Below are 17,608 nucleotides of genomic sequence, written 5' to 3' on the forward strand. Positions count from 1 at the left end.
ACGCTTTTTCAGTTCTGCCCACAAATGTTCTATAGGATTGAGGTCAGGGCTTTGTAATGGCCACTCCAATAACTTGACTTTGTTGTCCTTAAGCCATTTTGCCACAGCATTGGAAGTATGCTTGGGATCATTGTCCATTTGGAAGACCCATTTGCGACCAAGCTTTAACTTCCTGACGGATGTCTTCAAAAGTTCCTTCAATATATCCACATAATTATCCTTCCTCATGATGCCATCTATTTTGTGAAGTGCACCAGTCCCTCCTGCCGCAAAGAACCCCCACAACATGATGCTGCCACCCCCGTGCTTCACGGTTGGGATGGTGTTGGCTTGCAAGCCTCCCCCTTTTCCTCCAAACATAACAAAGGTCATTATGGCCAAACAGTTATATTTTTGTTTCATCAGACCAGAGACATTTCTCCAAAAAGTACGATCTTTGTCCACATGTGCAGTTGCAAACCGTAGTCTGTCTTTTTTTAATGGTGGTTTTGGAGCAGTGGCTTCTTTCTTGCTGAGCTGCCTTTCAGGTTATGTCAATATAGGACTCGTTTTACTGTGGATATAGATACTTCTGTACCCGTTTCCTCCAGCATCTTCACAAGGTCCTTTGCTGTTGTTCTGGGATTGACTTGCACTTTTTGCACCAAAGTACGTTCATCTCTAGGAGACAGAGCGTGTCTCCTTCCTGAGCACTATGACGGCTGCGTGGTCCCATGGTGTTAATACTTGCGTACTATTGTTTGTACAGATGAACATGGTACCTTCAAGCATTTGGAAATTGCTCCCAAGGATGAACCAGACTTGTGGAGATCTACAATTATTTTTCGTGGCTAATTTCTTTGGATTTTTCCATGGTGTCAAGCAAAGAGGCACTGAGTTTGAAGGTAGGCCTTGAAATGTATCCACAGGTACACCTCCAATTGACTCAAACGATGTCAATTAGCCTATCAGAAGCTTCTAAAGACATGACGTAATTTTCTGTATTTTTCCAAGCTGTTTAAAGGCACAGTCAACTTAGTGTATGTAAACTTTTGACCCACTGTAATTGTGATACAGTGAATTATAAATGAAAAAATGTGTCCGTAAACAATTGTTGGAAAAATGACTTGTAGATGTCCTAACCGACTTGCCAAAACTATTGTTTGTTAACAATTCATTTGTGGAGGTTGAAAAACTAGATTTAATGACTCCAACCTAAGTGTATGTAAACTTCCGACTTCAACTGTATGTACACATTTTATATATATATATATATATATATATATATATATATATATATATATATATATATATATATATATATATACATACACACACACACACACACATTATATATATATACACACACACACATACACCTACATACAGTGGGGCAAAAAAGTATGTAGTCTGCCACCAATTGTGCAAGTTCTCCTACTTAAAAAGATGAGGCCTGTAATTTTAATCATAGGTACACTTCAACTATGACAGACAAAATGAGAAGAAAAAAAATCCAGAAAATCACATTGTAGGATTTTTTATGAATTTATTTGCAAATTATGGTGGATATTAAGTATTTGGTCAAAAACAAAAGTTTCTCAATACTTTGTTATATACCCTTTGTTGGCAATGCAGAGGTCAAAAGTTTTATGTAAGTCTTCACAAGGTTCACACACACACAGTTGCTGGTATTTTGGCTCATTCCCCCATGCAGATCTCCTCTAGAGCAGTGATGTTTTGGGGCTGTTGCTGGGCAACACGGACTTTCAACTCCCTCCAAAGATGTTCTATGGGGTTGAGATCTGGAGACTGGCAAGGCCACTCCAGGACCTTGAAATGCTTCATACAAAGCCACTCCTTCGTTGCCCGGGCGGTGTGTTTGGGATCATTGTCATGCTGAAAGACCCAGCCACGTTTCATCTTCAATGCCCTTGCTGATGGAAGGAGGTTTTCACTCAAAATCTCACGATACTTGGCCCCATTCATTCTTTCCTTTACACGGATCAGTCGTCCTGGTCCCTTTGCAGAAAAACAGCCCCAAAGCATGATGTTTCCACCACCATGCTTCACAGTAGGTATGGTGTTCTTTGGATGCAACTCAGCATTCTTTGTCCTCCAAACACGACGAGTTGCGTTTTTTTTCCTCTTCATATGGTCAGTTTCATCTGACCATATGACATTCTCCCAATCTTCTTCTGGATCATCCAAATGTTCTCTAGCAAACTTCAGACGGGCCTGGACATGTACTGGCTAAAGCAGGGGGACACGTCTGGCACTGCAGGATTTGAGTCCCTGGCGGCGTAGTGTGTTACTGATGGTAGGCTTTGTTACTTTGGTCCCAGCTCTCTGCAGGTCATTCACTAGGTCCCCCCGTGTGGTTCTGGGATTTTTGCTTGTGATCATTTTGACCCCACGGGATGAGATCTTGCGTGGAGCCCCAGATCGAGGGAGATTATCAGTGGTCTTGTATGTCTTCCATTTCCTAATAATTGCTCCCACAGTTGATTTCTTCAAACCAAGCTGCTTACCTATTGCAGGTTCAGTCTTCCCAGCCTGGTGCAGGTCTACAATTTTGTTTCTGGTGTCCTTTTGACAGCTCTTTGGTCTTGGCCATAGTGGAGTTGGGAGTGTGACTGTTTGAGGTTGTGGACAGGTGTCTTTTATACTGATAACAAGTTCAAACAGGTGCCATTAATACAGGTAACGATTGGAGGACAGAGGAGCCTCTTAAAGAAGAAGTTACAGGTCTGTGAGAGCCAGAAATATTGCTAGTTTGTAGGTGACCAATACTTATTTTCCACCATAATTTGCAAATAAATTCATAAAAAATCCTACAATGTGATTTTCTGGATTTTTTTTCTTCTCATTTTGTCTGTCATAGTTGAAGTGTACCTATGATTAAAATTACAGGCCTCATCTTTTTAAGTGGGAGAACTTGCACAATTGGTGGCAGACTACATACTTTTTTTGCCCCACTGTATGTAGGTATGTGTGTGTGTGTATATATATAATGTGTATATATATATATATATATATATATATATATATAATGTGTACAGTTGAAGTCGGAAGTTTACATATACTTAGGTTGGAGTCATTAAATCTAGTTTTTCAACCTCCACAAATGAATTGTTAACAAACTATAGTTTTGGCAAGTCGGTTAGGACATCTACAAGTCATTTTTCCAACAATTGTTTACGGACACATTTTTTCATTTATAATTCACTGTATCACAATTACAGTGGGTCAAAAGTGTACATACACTAAGTTGACTGTGCCTTTAAACAGCTTGGAAAAATACAGAAAATTACGTCATGTCTTTAGACATTTGATTTTCTTGATTTTTTTTCTCATTTTGTCTGTCATAGTTGAAGTGTACCTATGATGAAAATTACAGGCCTCATCTTTTTAAGTGGGAGAATTTGCAGAATTGGTGGCTGACTAAATACCTTTTTGCCCCACTGTATACACACACACACAGTACCAGTCAAAAGTTGACACACCTACTCAATCAAGGGTTTCTTTATTTTTCGACATTGTAGAATAATAGTGAATATCACATTTTATTTGTCACATACACATGGTTAGCAGATGTTAATGCGAATGTAGCGAAATGCTTGTGCTTCTAGTGCCGACCATGCAGTAATATCTAACAAGTAATCTAACAATTTCACAACAACTACCTTATACACACAAGTGTAAAGGAATGAATAAGAATATGTACATAAAAATATATGGATGAGTGATGGCCGAACGGCATAGGCAAGATGCAGTAGATGGTATAGAGTACAGTATATATATATATATATATATATATATATGAGATGAGTAATGTATGGTACGTAAACATTATATAAAGTGGCATTGTTTAAAGTGGCTAGTGCTAAATTTATTACATCAATTTTTGCATTATTAAAGTGGCTAGAGTTGATTCAGTATGTTGGCAGCCGTCACTCAATGTTAATGATGGCTGTTTAACAGTCTGATGGCCTTGAGATTGAAAAACAGCTTCTGTCTCTCGGTCCCCGCTTTGATGCACCTGTACTGACATCGCCTTCTCGATGATAGCGGGGTGAACAGGCAGTGGCTCGGGTGGTTGTTGTCCTTAATCTTTTTGTCCTTCCTGTGACATCGGGTGCTGTAGGTGTGTCCTGGAGGGCAGGTAGTTTGCCCCCGGTGATGTGTTGTGCAGACCTCACTACCCTCTGGAGAGCCTTACGGTTGTGGGCGGAGCAGTTGCCGTACCAGGCGGTGATACAGCCCGACAGGATGCTCTCGATTGTGCATCTGTAAAATTTTGTGAGTGTTTTTGGTGACAAGACAAAATTCTTCAGCCTCCTGAGGTTGAAGAGGTGATGCTGCTCCTTCTTCACCACACTGTCTGTGTGGGTGGACCAATTCAGTTTGCCTGTGATGTGTACGCTGAGGAACTTAAAACTTTCCACCTTCTCCACTACTGTCCCGTCGATGTGGATAGGGGGGTGCTTCCTCTGCTGTTTCCTGAAGTCCACGATCATCTCCTTTGTTTTGTTGACGCTGAGTGTGAGGTTATTTTCCTGACACCACACTCCGAGGGCCCTCACCTCCTCCCTGTAGGCCGTCTTTCGTTGTTGGTAATCAAGCCTACCACTGTAGTGTCATTTGCAAACTTGCTTATTGAGTTGGAGGCGTGCATGGCCATGCAGTCATGGGTGAACAGGGAGTACAGGAGAGGGCTGAGAACGCACCCTTGTGGGGAGTATTGAGGATCAGCGGGTGGAGATGTCGTTTCCTACCCTCACCACCTGGGGGTGGCCCGTCAGGAAGTCCAGGACCCAGTTGCACAAGGCGGGGTTGAGACCTAGGGTCTCGAGCTTAATGACGAGTTTGGAGGGTACTATGGTGTTAAATGCTGAGCTGTAGTCGATGAACAGCATTCTTACATAGGTATTCCTCTTGTCCAGATGGTTAGGGCAGTGTGCAGTGTGGTTGAGATTGCTTCGTCTGTTGGAGTGGGTCTAGGGTGTCCGGTAGGGTGGAGGTGATATGGTCCTTGACTAGTCTATCAAAGCACATAATGATGACGGAAGTGAGTGCTACAGGGCGATAGTCATTTAGCTCAGTTACCTTAGTGTTGATGTCTTCACTTCGCTATGAAATAACACATATGGAATCATGTACTAACCAAAAAAAAGTGTTCAATCAAATATATTTTATATTTCAGATAATTCCAAGAAGCCACGCTTTGCCTTGACAGCTTCGCACACTCTTGGCATTCTCTCAACCAGCTTCATGAGGTAGTCACCTGGAATGCATTTCAATTAACAGGTGTGCCTTGTTAAAAGCTACTTTGTGGAATTTATTTTCTTCTTAATGCATTTGAGCCAATTAGTTGTGTTGTGACAAGGCAGGGGTGGAAGAATGTCTTTTACCAATAAGGCTAATTCCATATTATGGCAAAGACAGCTCAAATAATCAAAGAGAAACAATAGTCCATCATTACTTTAAGACATGAAGGTCAGTCCATCGGGAAAATTTCAAGAACTTTGAAAGTTTCTTCAAGTCAAGCGCTATGATGAAACTGGCTCTCATGAGGACCTCCACAGGAAACGAAGACCCAGTGTTACCTCTACTGCAAGGTCATTAGAGTTACCAGACTCAGAAATTGCTGTCCAAATAAATGCTTCACAGAATTCAAGTAACAGACAAGAGACAGTAAGAGACTTCATGAATCAGGCCTTCGTGTTTGTATGTGGGGCGTTGTCCTAAGATAATCGCATGGTTTGCTTTCGCCGTAAAGCCTTTTTGAAATCTGACACAGCGGCTGGATTAACAAGAAGTTAAGCTTTATTTTAATGTATTATACTTGTGATTTTATGAAAAGTAAATATTTATAATACTGTAGTTTGAATTTCTCGCTCTGCAATTTCACCAACTTTCAGCGGCACGCCTTCACCAAAGAGGTTAACACTTTTTTGGCAACTATATGATTCCATGTGTGTTATTTCATAGTTGTGATGTCTTCATTATTAATCTACAATGTCGAAAATAGTAAAAATAAAGAAAAACCCTTGAATGAGTAGGTGTGTCCAAACTTTTGACTGGTATTGTATATATACTTTTTTCTGACTGCACTCACTCACACACACGAGTTTGGGGTCACTTAGAAATGTCCTTGTTTTTGAAAGAAAAGCAAACTTATTTGTGGCAGCTTCATTAAATAGCATCCGCAAAACACCCGTATCAACGTCAACAGTGAAGAGACGACTGCGGGATGCTGGCCTTCTAGGCAGAGTTGCAAAGAAAAAGCCATCTCAGACTGGCCAATAAAAAGAAAAGATTAAGATGAGCAAAAGAGCACAGACACTGGACAGAGGAACTCCTAGAAACTGCCTAGAAAGCCAGCATCCCGGAGTCGCCCCTCCACTGTTGACTGGTGTTTTGCGGGTACTATTTAATAAGCTGCCAGTTGAGGATTTGTGAGGCGTCTCTTTCTCAAACAAGACACTAATGTACTTGTCCTCTTGCTCAGTTGTACACCGGGGCCTCCCACTCCTTTTTCTATTCTGGTTAGAGCCAGTTTGCGCTGTTCTGTGAAGGGAGTAGTACACAGCGTTGTACAAGATCTTCAGTTTCTTGGTAATTATGGAATAGCCTTCATTTCTCAGAACAAGAATAGACTGACGAGTTTCAGTTCTTTGTTTCTGGCCATTTTGAGCCTGTAATCGAACCCACAAATGCTGATGCTCCAGATACTCAATCAGTCTAAAGAAGGCCAGTTTTATTGCTTCTATAACCAGCACAACAGTTTTCAGCTGTGCTAACATAAAAGCAAAGGGGTTTTATAATGGTCAATTAGCCTTTTAAAATGATAAACTTGGATTAGCTAACACAACGTGCCATTGGAGCACAGGAGTGATGGTTGCTGATAATGGGCGTCTGTACATCTATGTAGATTTTCATTTTTTTTTATTTTTTTTAAATCAGCTGTTTCCAGCTACAAGTTATTTACAACATTAACAATGTCTACACCGTATTTCTGGTAAATGTTATGTTAATGTAGAAAAAAACAAGGACATTTGTAAGTGACCCCAAACTTTTGAACGGTAGTGCACACAGAGCCTTCAGAAAGTGTGTTTAGACTTTTTCCACATTTTGTTGTGTTACAGCCTGAATTTAAAATGCATGAAATGTAGATTTTGCGTCACTGATCTACACAGAATACCCCATAATGTCAAAGTGGAATTATGTTTTCAGAAATGTTTACTAATAAATAAAAAATGTAAATCTGAAATGTCTTGAGTCAAGAAGTACTGAAAACCTTTGTTCAACCCCTTTGTTAGGCAAGCTTAAATAACTTCAGGAGAAGAAATATGTCTAACAAGTCAGATAATAAGTTGCATGGACTCACTCGGTGTATAATAATGGTGTTTAACATGATTTTTTTAATGACTACCTCATCTCTGTAACCCACACATGCAATTTTCTGTAAGGTCCCTCAGTCGAGCAGGTAATTTCAAGCACAGATTCAACGACAAAGGCCAGGGAGGTTTTCCAATGCCTTGCAAAGAAGGGCACATACTGGTAGATACAGACATTGAATATCCCTTTGAGCATGGTGAAGTTATTAATTACGCTTTGGATGGTTTATCAATAAACCCAATAACTACAAAGATATAGGCGTCCTTCCTAACTCAGTTGCCGGAGAGGAAGAAAACCCCTCAGGGATTTCACCATGGGGCCAATGGTGACTTTAATACAGTTACAGAGTTTAACGGCTGTGATAGGAGAAAACTGAGGATGGATCAACAACAGTGTAGTTATTCCACTATACTAACCTACATGACAGAGTGAAGCCTATACAGAATCAAATATATTCCAAAACATACATCCTGTTTGCAATAAGGCACTAAAGTAATACTGCAAAAACAAAAAGTGGCAAAAACAGCATTATGTTTGGGGCAAATCCAACACAACAGAGTACCACTCGTCATATTTTCCAGCATGGTGGTGGCTGCATCATGTTATGAGTATACTTGTCATCGGCAAGGACTATGGAGTTTTTTTAATTAAAAGAAAAGGAAGAGAGCTAAGCATAGTCCTAGAGAAAAGCCTGGTTCAGCCTGCTTTCCACCAGACACTGGGAGACATATCCACCTTCCAGCAGGACAATAACCTAAAACACAAGGTCAAATATACACTATTACTTACCAAGACAACATTGAAATGTTCCTGAGTGACCCAGTCACAGTTTTGACTTAAATCAGATTGAAAATCTATGGCAAGCCTTGAAAATGGTTGTCTGGCAACGACTAACCACCAACTTGATAGAGCTTGAAGAATTGAAATTGAATAATGGGCAAATATTGTACAAACCAAGTTTTCAAAGCTCTTAGAGACATACCTAGAAAGACCCCCAGCTGTAATCACTGCCAAAGGTGATTCTAACATGTTGAATACTTAGTGTATACTAAGTATACTTGAATACCATCCTTTTGAATACTCAAAATTAGTGGTTTATTTCCATGAATAAAAAAAAAAGTTTCTTCCACTTTGACAGAGTTTTTTGTGGAGATCATTGACTAAAAAAAAGACAATTAAAACCATTTGAATTCCACTGATTAACACATCAAAATGTGGAAAAAGTCAAGGGGTATGAGTACTTTCTGAAGGCACTGTAGGCTGTTGGCATAGTAGGAGAAGACACATTGGTGGTATTGTACTGATTACTGTTCTCTATAAAAAAGCAGAGAATTGTAGCGATTCGGTTCTTCAAGGAACTTTAACTGTGGGGCCCCATGAATCTTAATGGACTAAATTAATTTCCTCTCTGCGCCTCAAGTGCTTCTCAGTATCAGTGAGAGATGTTCTTTTAGCACCATTAGATCACCCTGCAGAACAGGTTGTTTAATCCCCATCTATACTCTCTCTGAGAGGCGCAATAAATCCTAATAGCGGTGTAGTCAGGGCAGTTAAAGGTGTAGATCTGAGCAACCTAATAAACATGAACCAATTTCTTTCATGTGCCTGCCTGTGCCATTCACAATGGCACAGGCAGAATCTTGCTGTAGGCACAGCCATGCTTCTCTATTTCCCTCCCTCTATGAGCAGCTAAGGGCTTTTGTTCTCATAAAACTTAACGTAATGATCTGCAGAGGGCAGTTATGAATGCAAATACATTGTAGCTGTATGCATTCAAGTTTCAATTCCAGCAGCAGAACCGTAGCTGGAGCAAGGGTTCTTAAACTCGTGTAAACTCAACAACTATGTAGGCTAGTGTGTGGCTGTGTGGTTTTCATCATTACATCTTTCGCATGCAGTTAAGCCAGTGAGAGTTTGTGTGTCTGTTTGGGCTGACCCCAATTATTCAGCCGAGATTTTGTTGTTGAGGAATATATTTAAAAAAATATATAAAAAACAGGTGTCTCCTGTGCTAGAAAAAAAATAAAACAATTGTGTGTGTGTGTGTATATATATATATATTTTTTTTTTATAGCAGAGGAGACACCTGTTTAATTTGCGCCTATCTCAGTGAACTAATCCATTGCGGAAGCCGAGACTAATCCATTGTGGAGGTACAGTCCAAGAAGAGGGGGAGTGTGGCTGCACAATGCATGTCTCTCTCCAGAGTGTGCCCTCTCCCGACAATTTGTGTACATTCATTGTTCCATAACTTCGTTGTGTGAATTGTTGGTGTCTATCAATTCCCCATTACATGTATCACTAGTAGTACATTTACCGTTAATTCCTATCATTTCTAATCTACCATTTGGGGATCTGATAGTATTCCGGATTGGTTTAATGCAGCCCCATTAATGAGCTGTGGAGCTTCTCAATGTAACGTTTTCTTTACCTCAAACAGCAATCAAATTAAGTCTATTTTTACATCCATTGAGAATGACAATTCCTCAATGCATTTGAAAAATCTTTCCAGCTCTCTCCCTTTCCATAACCACTCATCGTGAAAGGGAAAAATGTAATGCTCTGATCCTGTGGAAACGTCATAAAATAGGCCTACCTGAATAATTCTTATCCCTTGGGCAAATTGCCTACAGGGATGTCTGTCCCGAGCTCACTGGTGCAGGAAACTGTGTGTTGCAACCGGATGGACCCAAGTTAATAGTTGATACAATGTTTCAAATTGGTTGCAGACAGGCCATGTGTAGCCAATGTGATTTATAGGTTATTTTTTTTTTTTTAAATCTGGTTATTTTCTACCTGCAGGCTGCATTGTTTTTATTAGGCTATTTTATTGTTTTTATTAGGCTTTATATAGGCTATTTTTTTACATAGTTGGCAATGTTAATGGAACTTACAAACCTAAAAAGTATCATTTTCATGTAGATTTGAATAGAATTTTGATTAACCACTTGACAATGCTTTATGAAGACGTGATTATAAATTAAATGAAACTGTTCCACAAAAAATGTTCATATGAAAACCATTACCGGCACGCAGATCGGTAGAAATGGTAAGATAAATTGGCCTCCCACATGAGAAAGTTTGCCGTCTCCTAGTGTAGCCTATTACCGGCAACATCAGGAGAGTAATGGCAGAATCTGCAAAAGCCAGCAGGAGAGGGAGGAGGATGGTCGGGACAGGTTAAGGTTTGAATCTTCTGGTCTTGATCTCCCTCTCGAGTCATTTGTGTCTTGTTTCATCAAATAGTGAGCTTAAAGCATCAGACAAGCGCAACGCATATACAGTTGATTTTATCAAAACACATAGGGTGTGTCTATAGAGGGAAAAATACACATTTTAATATTTTGACCAATTGATCGGTCGAAAGAACAGACGACTCTCAGTTGACAAAGATTTATATTAGGTCGGGGACAGCCCTAGCGTCGGTCTTTGGCATTTGCGTTTGCTGAAGCATTAGCTGAGAGCAGAACAGAGTAAAGCCCCTTGATTGGAAATGCACTGCCATGCTGACTTCTCTCCTCTCTGTGTGGCTGTTATTAGGCATGAAGGGGAATTATGATAATTCACTTGTTAATTACATTTACATACATCTTATCCTGAGCAGCCAGAAGAGGCCGTTTGCATGCAAATACATGCCAATTCGGCAATGGAGAAACAACTTAAAATTCTAGTATCTGGTGTCTATCTATTCTACATGGTCTTAATTGACTGCTTTGGTTGGGTTGGGCACACAGAGATTGAACCTCTAAGACCGTCACGAGCTCAAGGCTTCTGTCTGCCTGTCTGTCTGTTTGTCTGTCGCGTTGACACGTGATCAGAGTGCACACACAGGTCAGGGATCACATTTCCTTTGGGAAAAATCCTTAACAGTAACCTAGCTATACACTGGAATGCCAACTAACTGGATATCGCTTCATTTTCAATATTCATTTTCTTTAAATCAGCGAAAATGTGAGAACTCAGTCAGAACTTACTCTTGTGCAGGGAGCAGCACTGTGGAACAACTTGAAACCCAAATGGCAGCGTGGTAGCATGTTCCCCCAAAGTGACTAGGCAGGTACTTAGCCTAGCTTTTAGCGATAAGGCGGAGGCTCCACCCCAACACGTCACAGCATCATGGTATAGAGTTGATAGTTCCTTGTTGTGCAGAGCGTTAGCAGGGACTTAGCCTAGCTCTCAGGGATAAGGAGGCTACAGGCAGGTAATTACACCCATTATCAGACACTGTGATGTAAGGGCCCTGACTGATGACATGCACGTCCGTCTCCCCTCAGACACTTCACAGATTCATTTAAAACCCTACAGCGTTAGACAGGATCATCAGCCGTTATTGATATCTTGATCGTATTTTTTTTCTCCTTTTCAACAGCGCTCAAGTCATTCTTCTAACCGTGTCATCCGGCCATGATTCACCGGTGTTACCGCCATCTAGCCACATGGTACTTTGACTCTGCGTTTTAACACCGACCGCCAGGCCATAATATTATGGAGATTGTCTCAATCTAGGGTAAATGAGGGGCCGTCAACGAACGGTTGATGGGGTAGCCATGGCAACAGATGTCCGAATCGGCTCCAAAGGCAAGGCAAGGAAAGTGGGATAACCTTCTGTCATACTGTATGCAATATTTCAGAATCCCATTCCGGGGCATTAAAAGGGAAGTTCACAAGGCCACTGTTCATAAAGGACTGGGATAAGACCTGAGATTAGAACATTTGATAGGGTCCAAGCTTCAAGTGGAGAGGGAGTTCTTGAGCTTGCCTTATGGTAATAAAGGAAGCAGGGCTTTATAGCTGATGCCTTGTGCCAGAGTATGAAGGCTCCTGAGGGAGTTATACCTCGTTCCAAGGTGAATCTGTCATTTTCTATGTCTTTCCCCAAGACAAACACAATCTCCTATTCTCTGAATCACACTTGAATTGTGTTCAAAATTAAAAATCAGTCATCTGTGACTTCCCATGCAGCAACACACACTCAACACACACAGGAATATATTCAGCACCTGACGCAAATACAACACAAAGGGCTGAATCTCAACCTGAAATATGTGCATGTAACTCCGTCTTTTTACAGAAATCCTGTTTTGATTTCAATGGGAGGCTTGCTTGAAAATTCAATGTACACATACAGATCTCAGATCAGGATTCATCTGAAACAGGCCGTACTGTGACTGAGGCTTACCGTCAGCAGGGTCTTTCTCAGCGTCATACTCCAGGTCGTAGCGCAGGATGTAAAAGTTATTCCACACGTACAGCTGGTTATCTCTGGGGTTGTAATCCACAGCAGCGATGTACTGGTACTGGTTGGGGAACAGGATGTCCGTGTACTCTCCCTGGCTTAGCTTGGTGTTATAGATGTAGTCGATGTGGCTCTTGGCCGTCTCGCTCTCGTTCTCCTCGTAGGTGGACCGCACCACGTGCAGCACGCCACACACCATGAAGGCATTGGAGGCGGATCTCTTGTCGTACGCCGTTTCCCAGGTGGCCTCGAAGCGGAGCGTGTAAGGGTTGAGCTGTGAGATCACGATTCGTCCGTTGTTTTGCTCCGTTGCGTAGATCACCCACAACCCCCGCTCGTCGACGCCGAGGTCTATGTCCGTCTTGCCGCCCCAGCGGTACGGCGAGGTGTCGTGATAGTTGGCGTTGGCCACAATGGCCTCACCACTCTTGATGCGCGTGCGGAGATCAAATTTCACAATGTTACGCGTGCGCTCCTTGTTAAAGAAGATGGCCCCGTCGTAGGCCACAAAGCCCGTACCGTCAACACGATGTGGGAGTTTATAGGTCGTAGTCTGGCGGCCATTTTTTAAGTCCTCCAGGGAGGCATACTCAATAAGGGTGTCAGTGCGGTACGGTGTCCAGGGCATGAAGAAGACCTTGTCTCCTGCCTGCAGGGGGTCTTTAGACCACGCCCCCGCCTGTTGCTCCACCTCAAACACAAACGTGGGCTCCCCCACCTCCTTCAGGGTCCCGGGACAAATGAAAACTAGTGAGGGACAGAGAAACAGAAAGATGGGTTTAAGTTTTTTTTTAAATATGCAGAGTATAAACAGATATTTCATCACGGTATGTAGTGTGTATATTGTATAGTTTTCGCTGCTGTCCAAGTAGAGTGTGGGACAAAGATGAGTGACAGTCATTTAACTAGTGTTTAGTGCTATTGCTTATGAATACAACGAAAAATCAAAGGTGAAGCCAAGAAAATGATGTGCAAGAGTGAGTAAAGGACTTGCTCTTCTTTATAGAGTATGTCTGCCGTACACGTTAACTGTGTGGGACCAAACAAATCCAAAAAGTCAAACCAAAGGAGGATAAACCCTGTAAATGCAAGACATGTAAGGGATGGGAGAGGTAGGGATGAAGTGTATACTGGAACCCTTGTTTTAATTGCAACTTCTACCTGGCATCAAACAGTGACACTGACAATTGTGTAAATGGCAAAACTGCACATGCTTACTGAAAAAGCACACAGAGACAGAATGATAAGGGATAAGACTTGTGGAGAGAACCAAAACAACATTCTGGATGGAGGAGGTGGCAGCGAAGCTGGGGTAAGATGAGGGTAGGGTTTGGAGAGGAGACAGGACAACAACAGCAGAGGTCTTTACCTCTGCTGTTGGGCTTTTGTTGGGCTTCTTGGGTTTGGGGTTTTGTTGGGCTTCTTTCAGTTTTTGCCAACCTCACTCTCCCATATCTGCCAACAGGTGACCATCACACATGTAAGTGTGTATTATAAGCATTTGTGAAATGTAAAATGTAATTTTTTGCATATCCCAACTCCCCGAGATGACCCCACCCTCCGGGGGTAAGTCGAGGGTCAGCCATTATCAACAGTGACCCTGGAGCAATTAGGTTTCAGTGCCTTGCTCAAGGGCACAGACAGATTTTTAACTTTGTCGGCTCAGAGATTTGAACTGGTGACCTTTCGGCCACTGGCCCAATGCTCTCACTGCTGGGCTACCTGATGCACAGCATTATTTGTTTAGCTTGCTACCGAGCTCAGTACAATGCATATGATACTGTATGATAACATTTATGCATTTCTGTATTTGAGAGCTCTAGCTAATAGTTTTTTATAGTTAGGCTTGGTGGTAGCTTAGTTATGTTGTTGTGTCAGACTATGTCATTTGAATTTAAATGGGAAAATAACCCTCTTAAAATGTCTTCACGTGCTTGTGAATTGGTGTATCTGTATCATGTTGTATTATTGAAATGTATAATGGTTTAGATGAGAAACTGCCTTCATAGCATTCTTCCAAACTGTCTACTGCGAGGTTTGCGGTACTAGAGGTGCGTAGGGAGGTGTAATATCTGGTGACGTATGAGACCAGCACTGGTAACATGTCTAGTGAATCTGAACGGGCTCCATCTCTCAAACCTCAAGACTGCTTTTACAAATCGGCTTTGAAATTCAAATTGTCTCCCAGAGTTGCAATCAACACCTCATGGGGGTTTGGGGCAGGCGTTTTGACAAGAGGCAATCAGGAGGGAGGAGACAAGAGGGAGGGTTGTATTGAACACCACATTACAGGGAGCTGGGGAAGGGTGGGGCTGGGACGGAGGGAGGACTGGACCACTCATTTACCTTTTTGTTCCACTTCTATTTTAGGCATTGAAAAAGAAAGAAAGCAAACAAGAAAGAGTGCAAGAGGGAGAGAAAGGTTATCGTGAGTCAACTACCAGGTAGGCTACATGAGTAGAGAAGGTTACAGGATATGATCGATAGAGGACCAAGAGATGGCTGTTTTGGGGGAACAAGAAAAAGCAGCAAACATAGGGAGATTATCAGGCCCTATAGTATGAAAGCATACAGGTTAGGGCTGGAGACAAACTACACAAATTGTTCAACCAATCACGATTCCATGCTTTTCTAGCCATCAAAATAATATTTGTTTTGCCTAGCCACTGATTGCATCAGTAATAAACAGGCCGAATTACTGTCCAAGTGAATTGTTTGACATAAAGAAACAGTGTACTGTTTCTGAAATCCCTAATCAGTTTAAAATCAGATAACATTCTTAGAGAAACAGCAAAAGGGTTATTTCTGGCAGTATTGTCTGGGGCGGTATTTACTCTAAAACTTTATAGACACAATTCTAAATTCCGTAGTCCACTTCGCCCACACACAGAACATTACTGCCAATGTTACAGGCACAATTTCCCGAATGAGCCAAAAAATACAATTGCAAGTGAACAATGGCTGATGACGAGCAACCCAATATTGAGTTCCTTCATTAAAGCAGTGAAGAAACAAACGGAAGAGGGAAAAGATCCTAGCGAGACAACTAAGGAACAAGAAAGACTGAAACTTAGAAGGAGAGAGAGCATAGAGGTTAATACAGAAAAGATACAAGAGGGGACGGAAAGTTAGATGAGAAAATGGAGAAGAGGTCAAAAACTAAATATTATTTCATGAAAATAAATCTTCAGCGAATTACATACCGTAACAGCAACAAGAGTCAGATTATTATTTTTATAAATACATTTACTATTTCATTTAAAATATCAACTTTTCATTGTTTTATAACAGACAGAAAACAAACTTTTACACACAGATAACACATATCCCCCACCCTCCGACAGGACCCCCACTTAATAAGTAAAGGATCTAATAAACCTAACTACTCATTCAATAAAAAACAGATAGTTGCACAGCATCATTAAATTCTGAATACTTACTATATGGGACACATTCATACTGGACCTCTAGGTACTTGTAAGTGCCAGGACAAGGATCAGGGAAGACATCAGAGCCAGTCACAACCACACACTGGGTACGGTTGTTGCACCTGGAAAAGATGGATCACAAACATTTCAGCAATGACACAAACTACTATAACATCCCCAGAGTGGTATTAGAATGAGAGAGACACATGAATAATACATAGCCACTTCCCTCTTCCCTCCACACACTCATCCAAATCCAGTTTGCAGTATTGCTGTGGTGAAGGATATGAAAATCATATTAATCCGAGCAGGGCAGTAAATATACTGTACTGTTGATGCTATTAACAAGTTGAGGGAGGAAGAAGAGAATAAATAGAGGGAGATAAATAAAAGAGAGAAACAGTAAAGAGAAACACACACACACAGTAAATAGATATAAAGAGGAATACAGACACAGTGTGGAAGAATGAGGAGTTGAGCTGAAGAAAGGTAGGGAGTATATTATGGGATGTTCATGTATATGAGATGAGAATATCAACCTTATCAGTTCCAGCCACTAAGCACCACTCACCCACACAAAGAGCAATTAAAATGTGCACAACAGGCGGCTGCAGAGGGTAATTGGCTGAAATGACTGTTTCTAGTGGGTCACAGGAAACACATAAGTCTCATCAAGTGAAAACCATGTACTGTTTATCAAGTGTTGCCCGTGTATTTGTTATGGGAGACTCCCTAGCCTTTGCTATGGGAGTTAGTTATTTGCCTCATAACTTGAAATGACCTTGGCTATGAAGTTTTATGTACTACTCTTAAAACTGTTACAACTGTGTGTGTTTGTGTTTGTGAGTGAAAGATGGAGGGGGAGAGAGAGGGGAATAGAATAACTGATTTTGTGTAAATATAGGATGAAATTGGCCTCACTTCAATCAAGCTCTCTTGAGGCTGAGGGATTGAGAAGGCATAGCATCAACAGCAGCCGCAGAGGCATCCCAGCTAGCACTTTTGGTTCCTAGGAAGTTGTGAGAACGTATGTTTTTGGTTTCACATTGGATGTGGAAACGAAGCCATACGTTTCATGACCGGTAAAATGGAGCGTTTTTTGACGTTCTAAGAACAGAAGTGAAAATGTCTTTATTAGTAACCCTCTATGAACAGAAATTATAGGTTATTTGGAGGTTTTGAATAACTTCCTTAAAACTAACTGAATATTTCAATAAGACTTCACTTTTTTAAACTCCAAGCACAGATCAGACACTTCCATAGGCATTAATCATGCAAACATTTATTTTGACATGGTATCAGTGAGATTCTAACCTATAGTCTTTTGTTCTCCATCTATGGAATTAGGCCACTGCGTCACCAGGATGGAGCTAGCATGCCATGTTTTTTTACGCATACAAAGGTGGTAATTTTAGTCTATTTAAACAGGCCCCATTTCAAAAGAAACAAGCACTCATTAAGATCAGGTGTGGTCAATTATTGGGGGCAGCTAACACACCTGAACACACTTAGAGGATAGAGAGAGAGTATTGTTACAGCCCTTGGTTCACTCTGCTGTAGCTCT

General features: G+C 41.3%; 1 protein-coding gene across 8 annotated transcripts in view; it reads right to left on the bottom strand.

Moving 5' to 3' along the window:
• Positions 1-17,608, bottom strand: part of LOC110530452 (adhesion G protein-coupled receptor L2) — a 149,572-nt gene that overhangs the window by 67,364 nt on the left and 64,600 nt on the right. For all 8 annotated transcript variants that reach the window (XR_016482582.1, XM_036986080.2, XM_036986075.2 and 5 more), the window contains exons 4-5: positions 16,057-16,166; positions 12,560-13,363 (exon numbers count right to left, since the gene is read on the bottom strand). Coding sequence is in view for 7 of the 8 variants with exons in the window: in XM_036986080.2 (XP_036841975.2) it covers positions 12,560-13,363; positions 16,057-16,166 (914 nt within the window). In the remaining variant the exon portion in view is untranslated. The remainder of the gene's footprint in view (positions 1-12,559; positions 13,364-16,056; positions 16,167-17,608) is intronic.

This window comes from Oncorhynchus mykiss, chromosome 8, assembly GCF_057628025.1.
Source record: "Oncorhynchus mykiss isolate SJ-2025 chromosome 8, ASM5762802v1, whole genome shotgun sequence".
NCBI classification, from domain to species: Eukaryota; Metazoa; Chordata; class Actinopteri; order Salmoniformes; family Salmonidae; genus Oncorhynchus; species Oncorhynchus mykiss.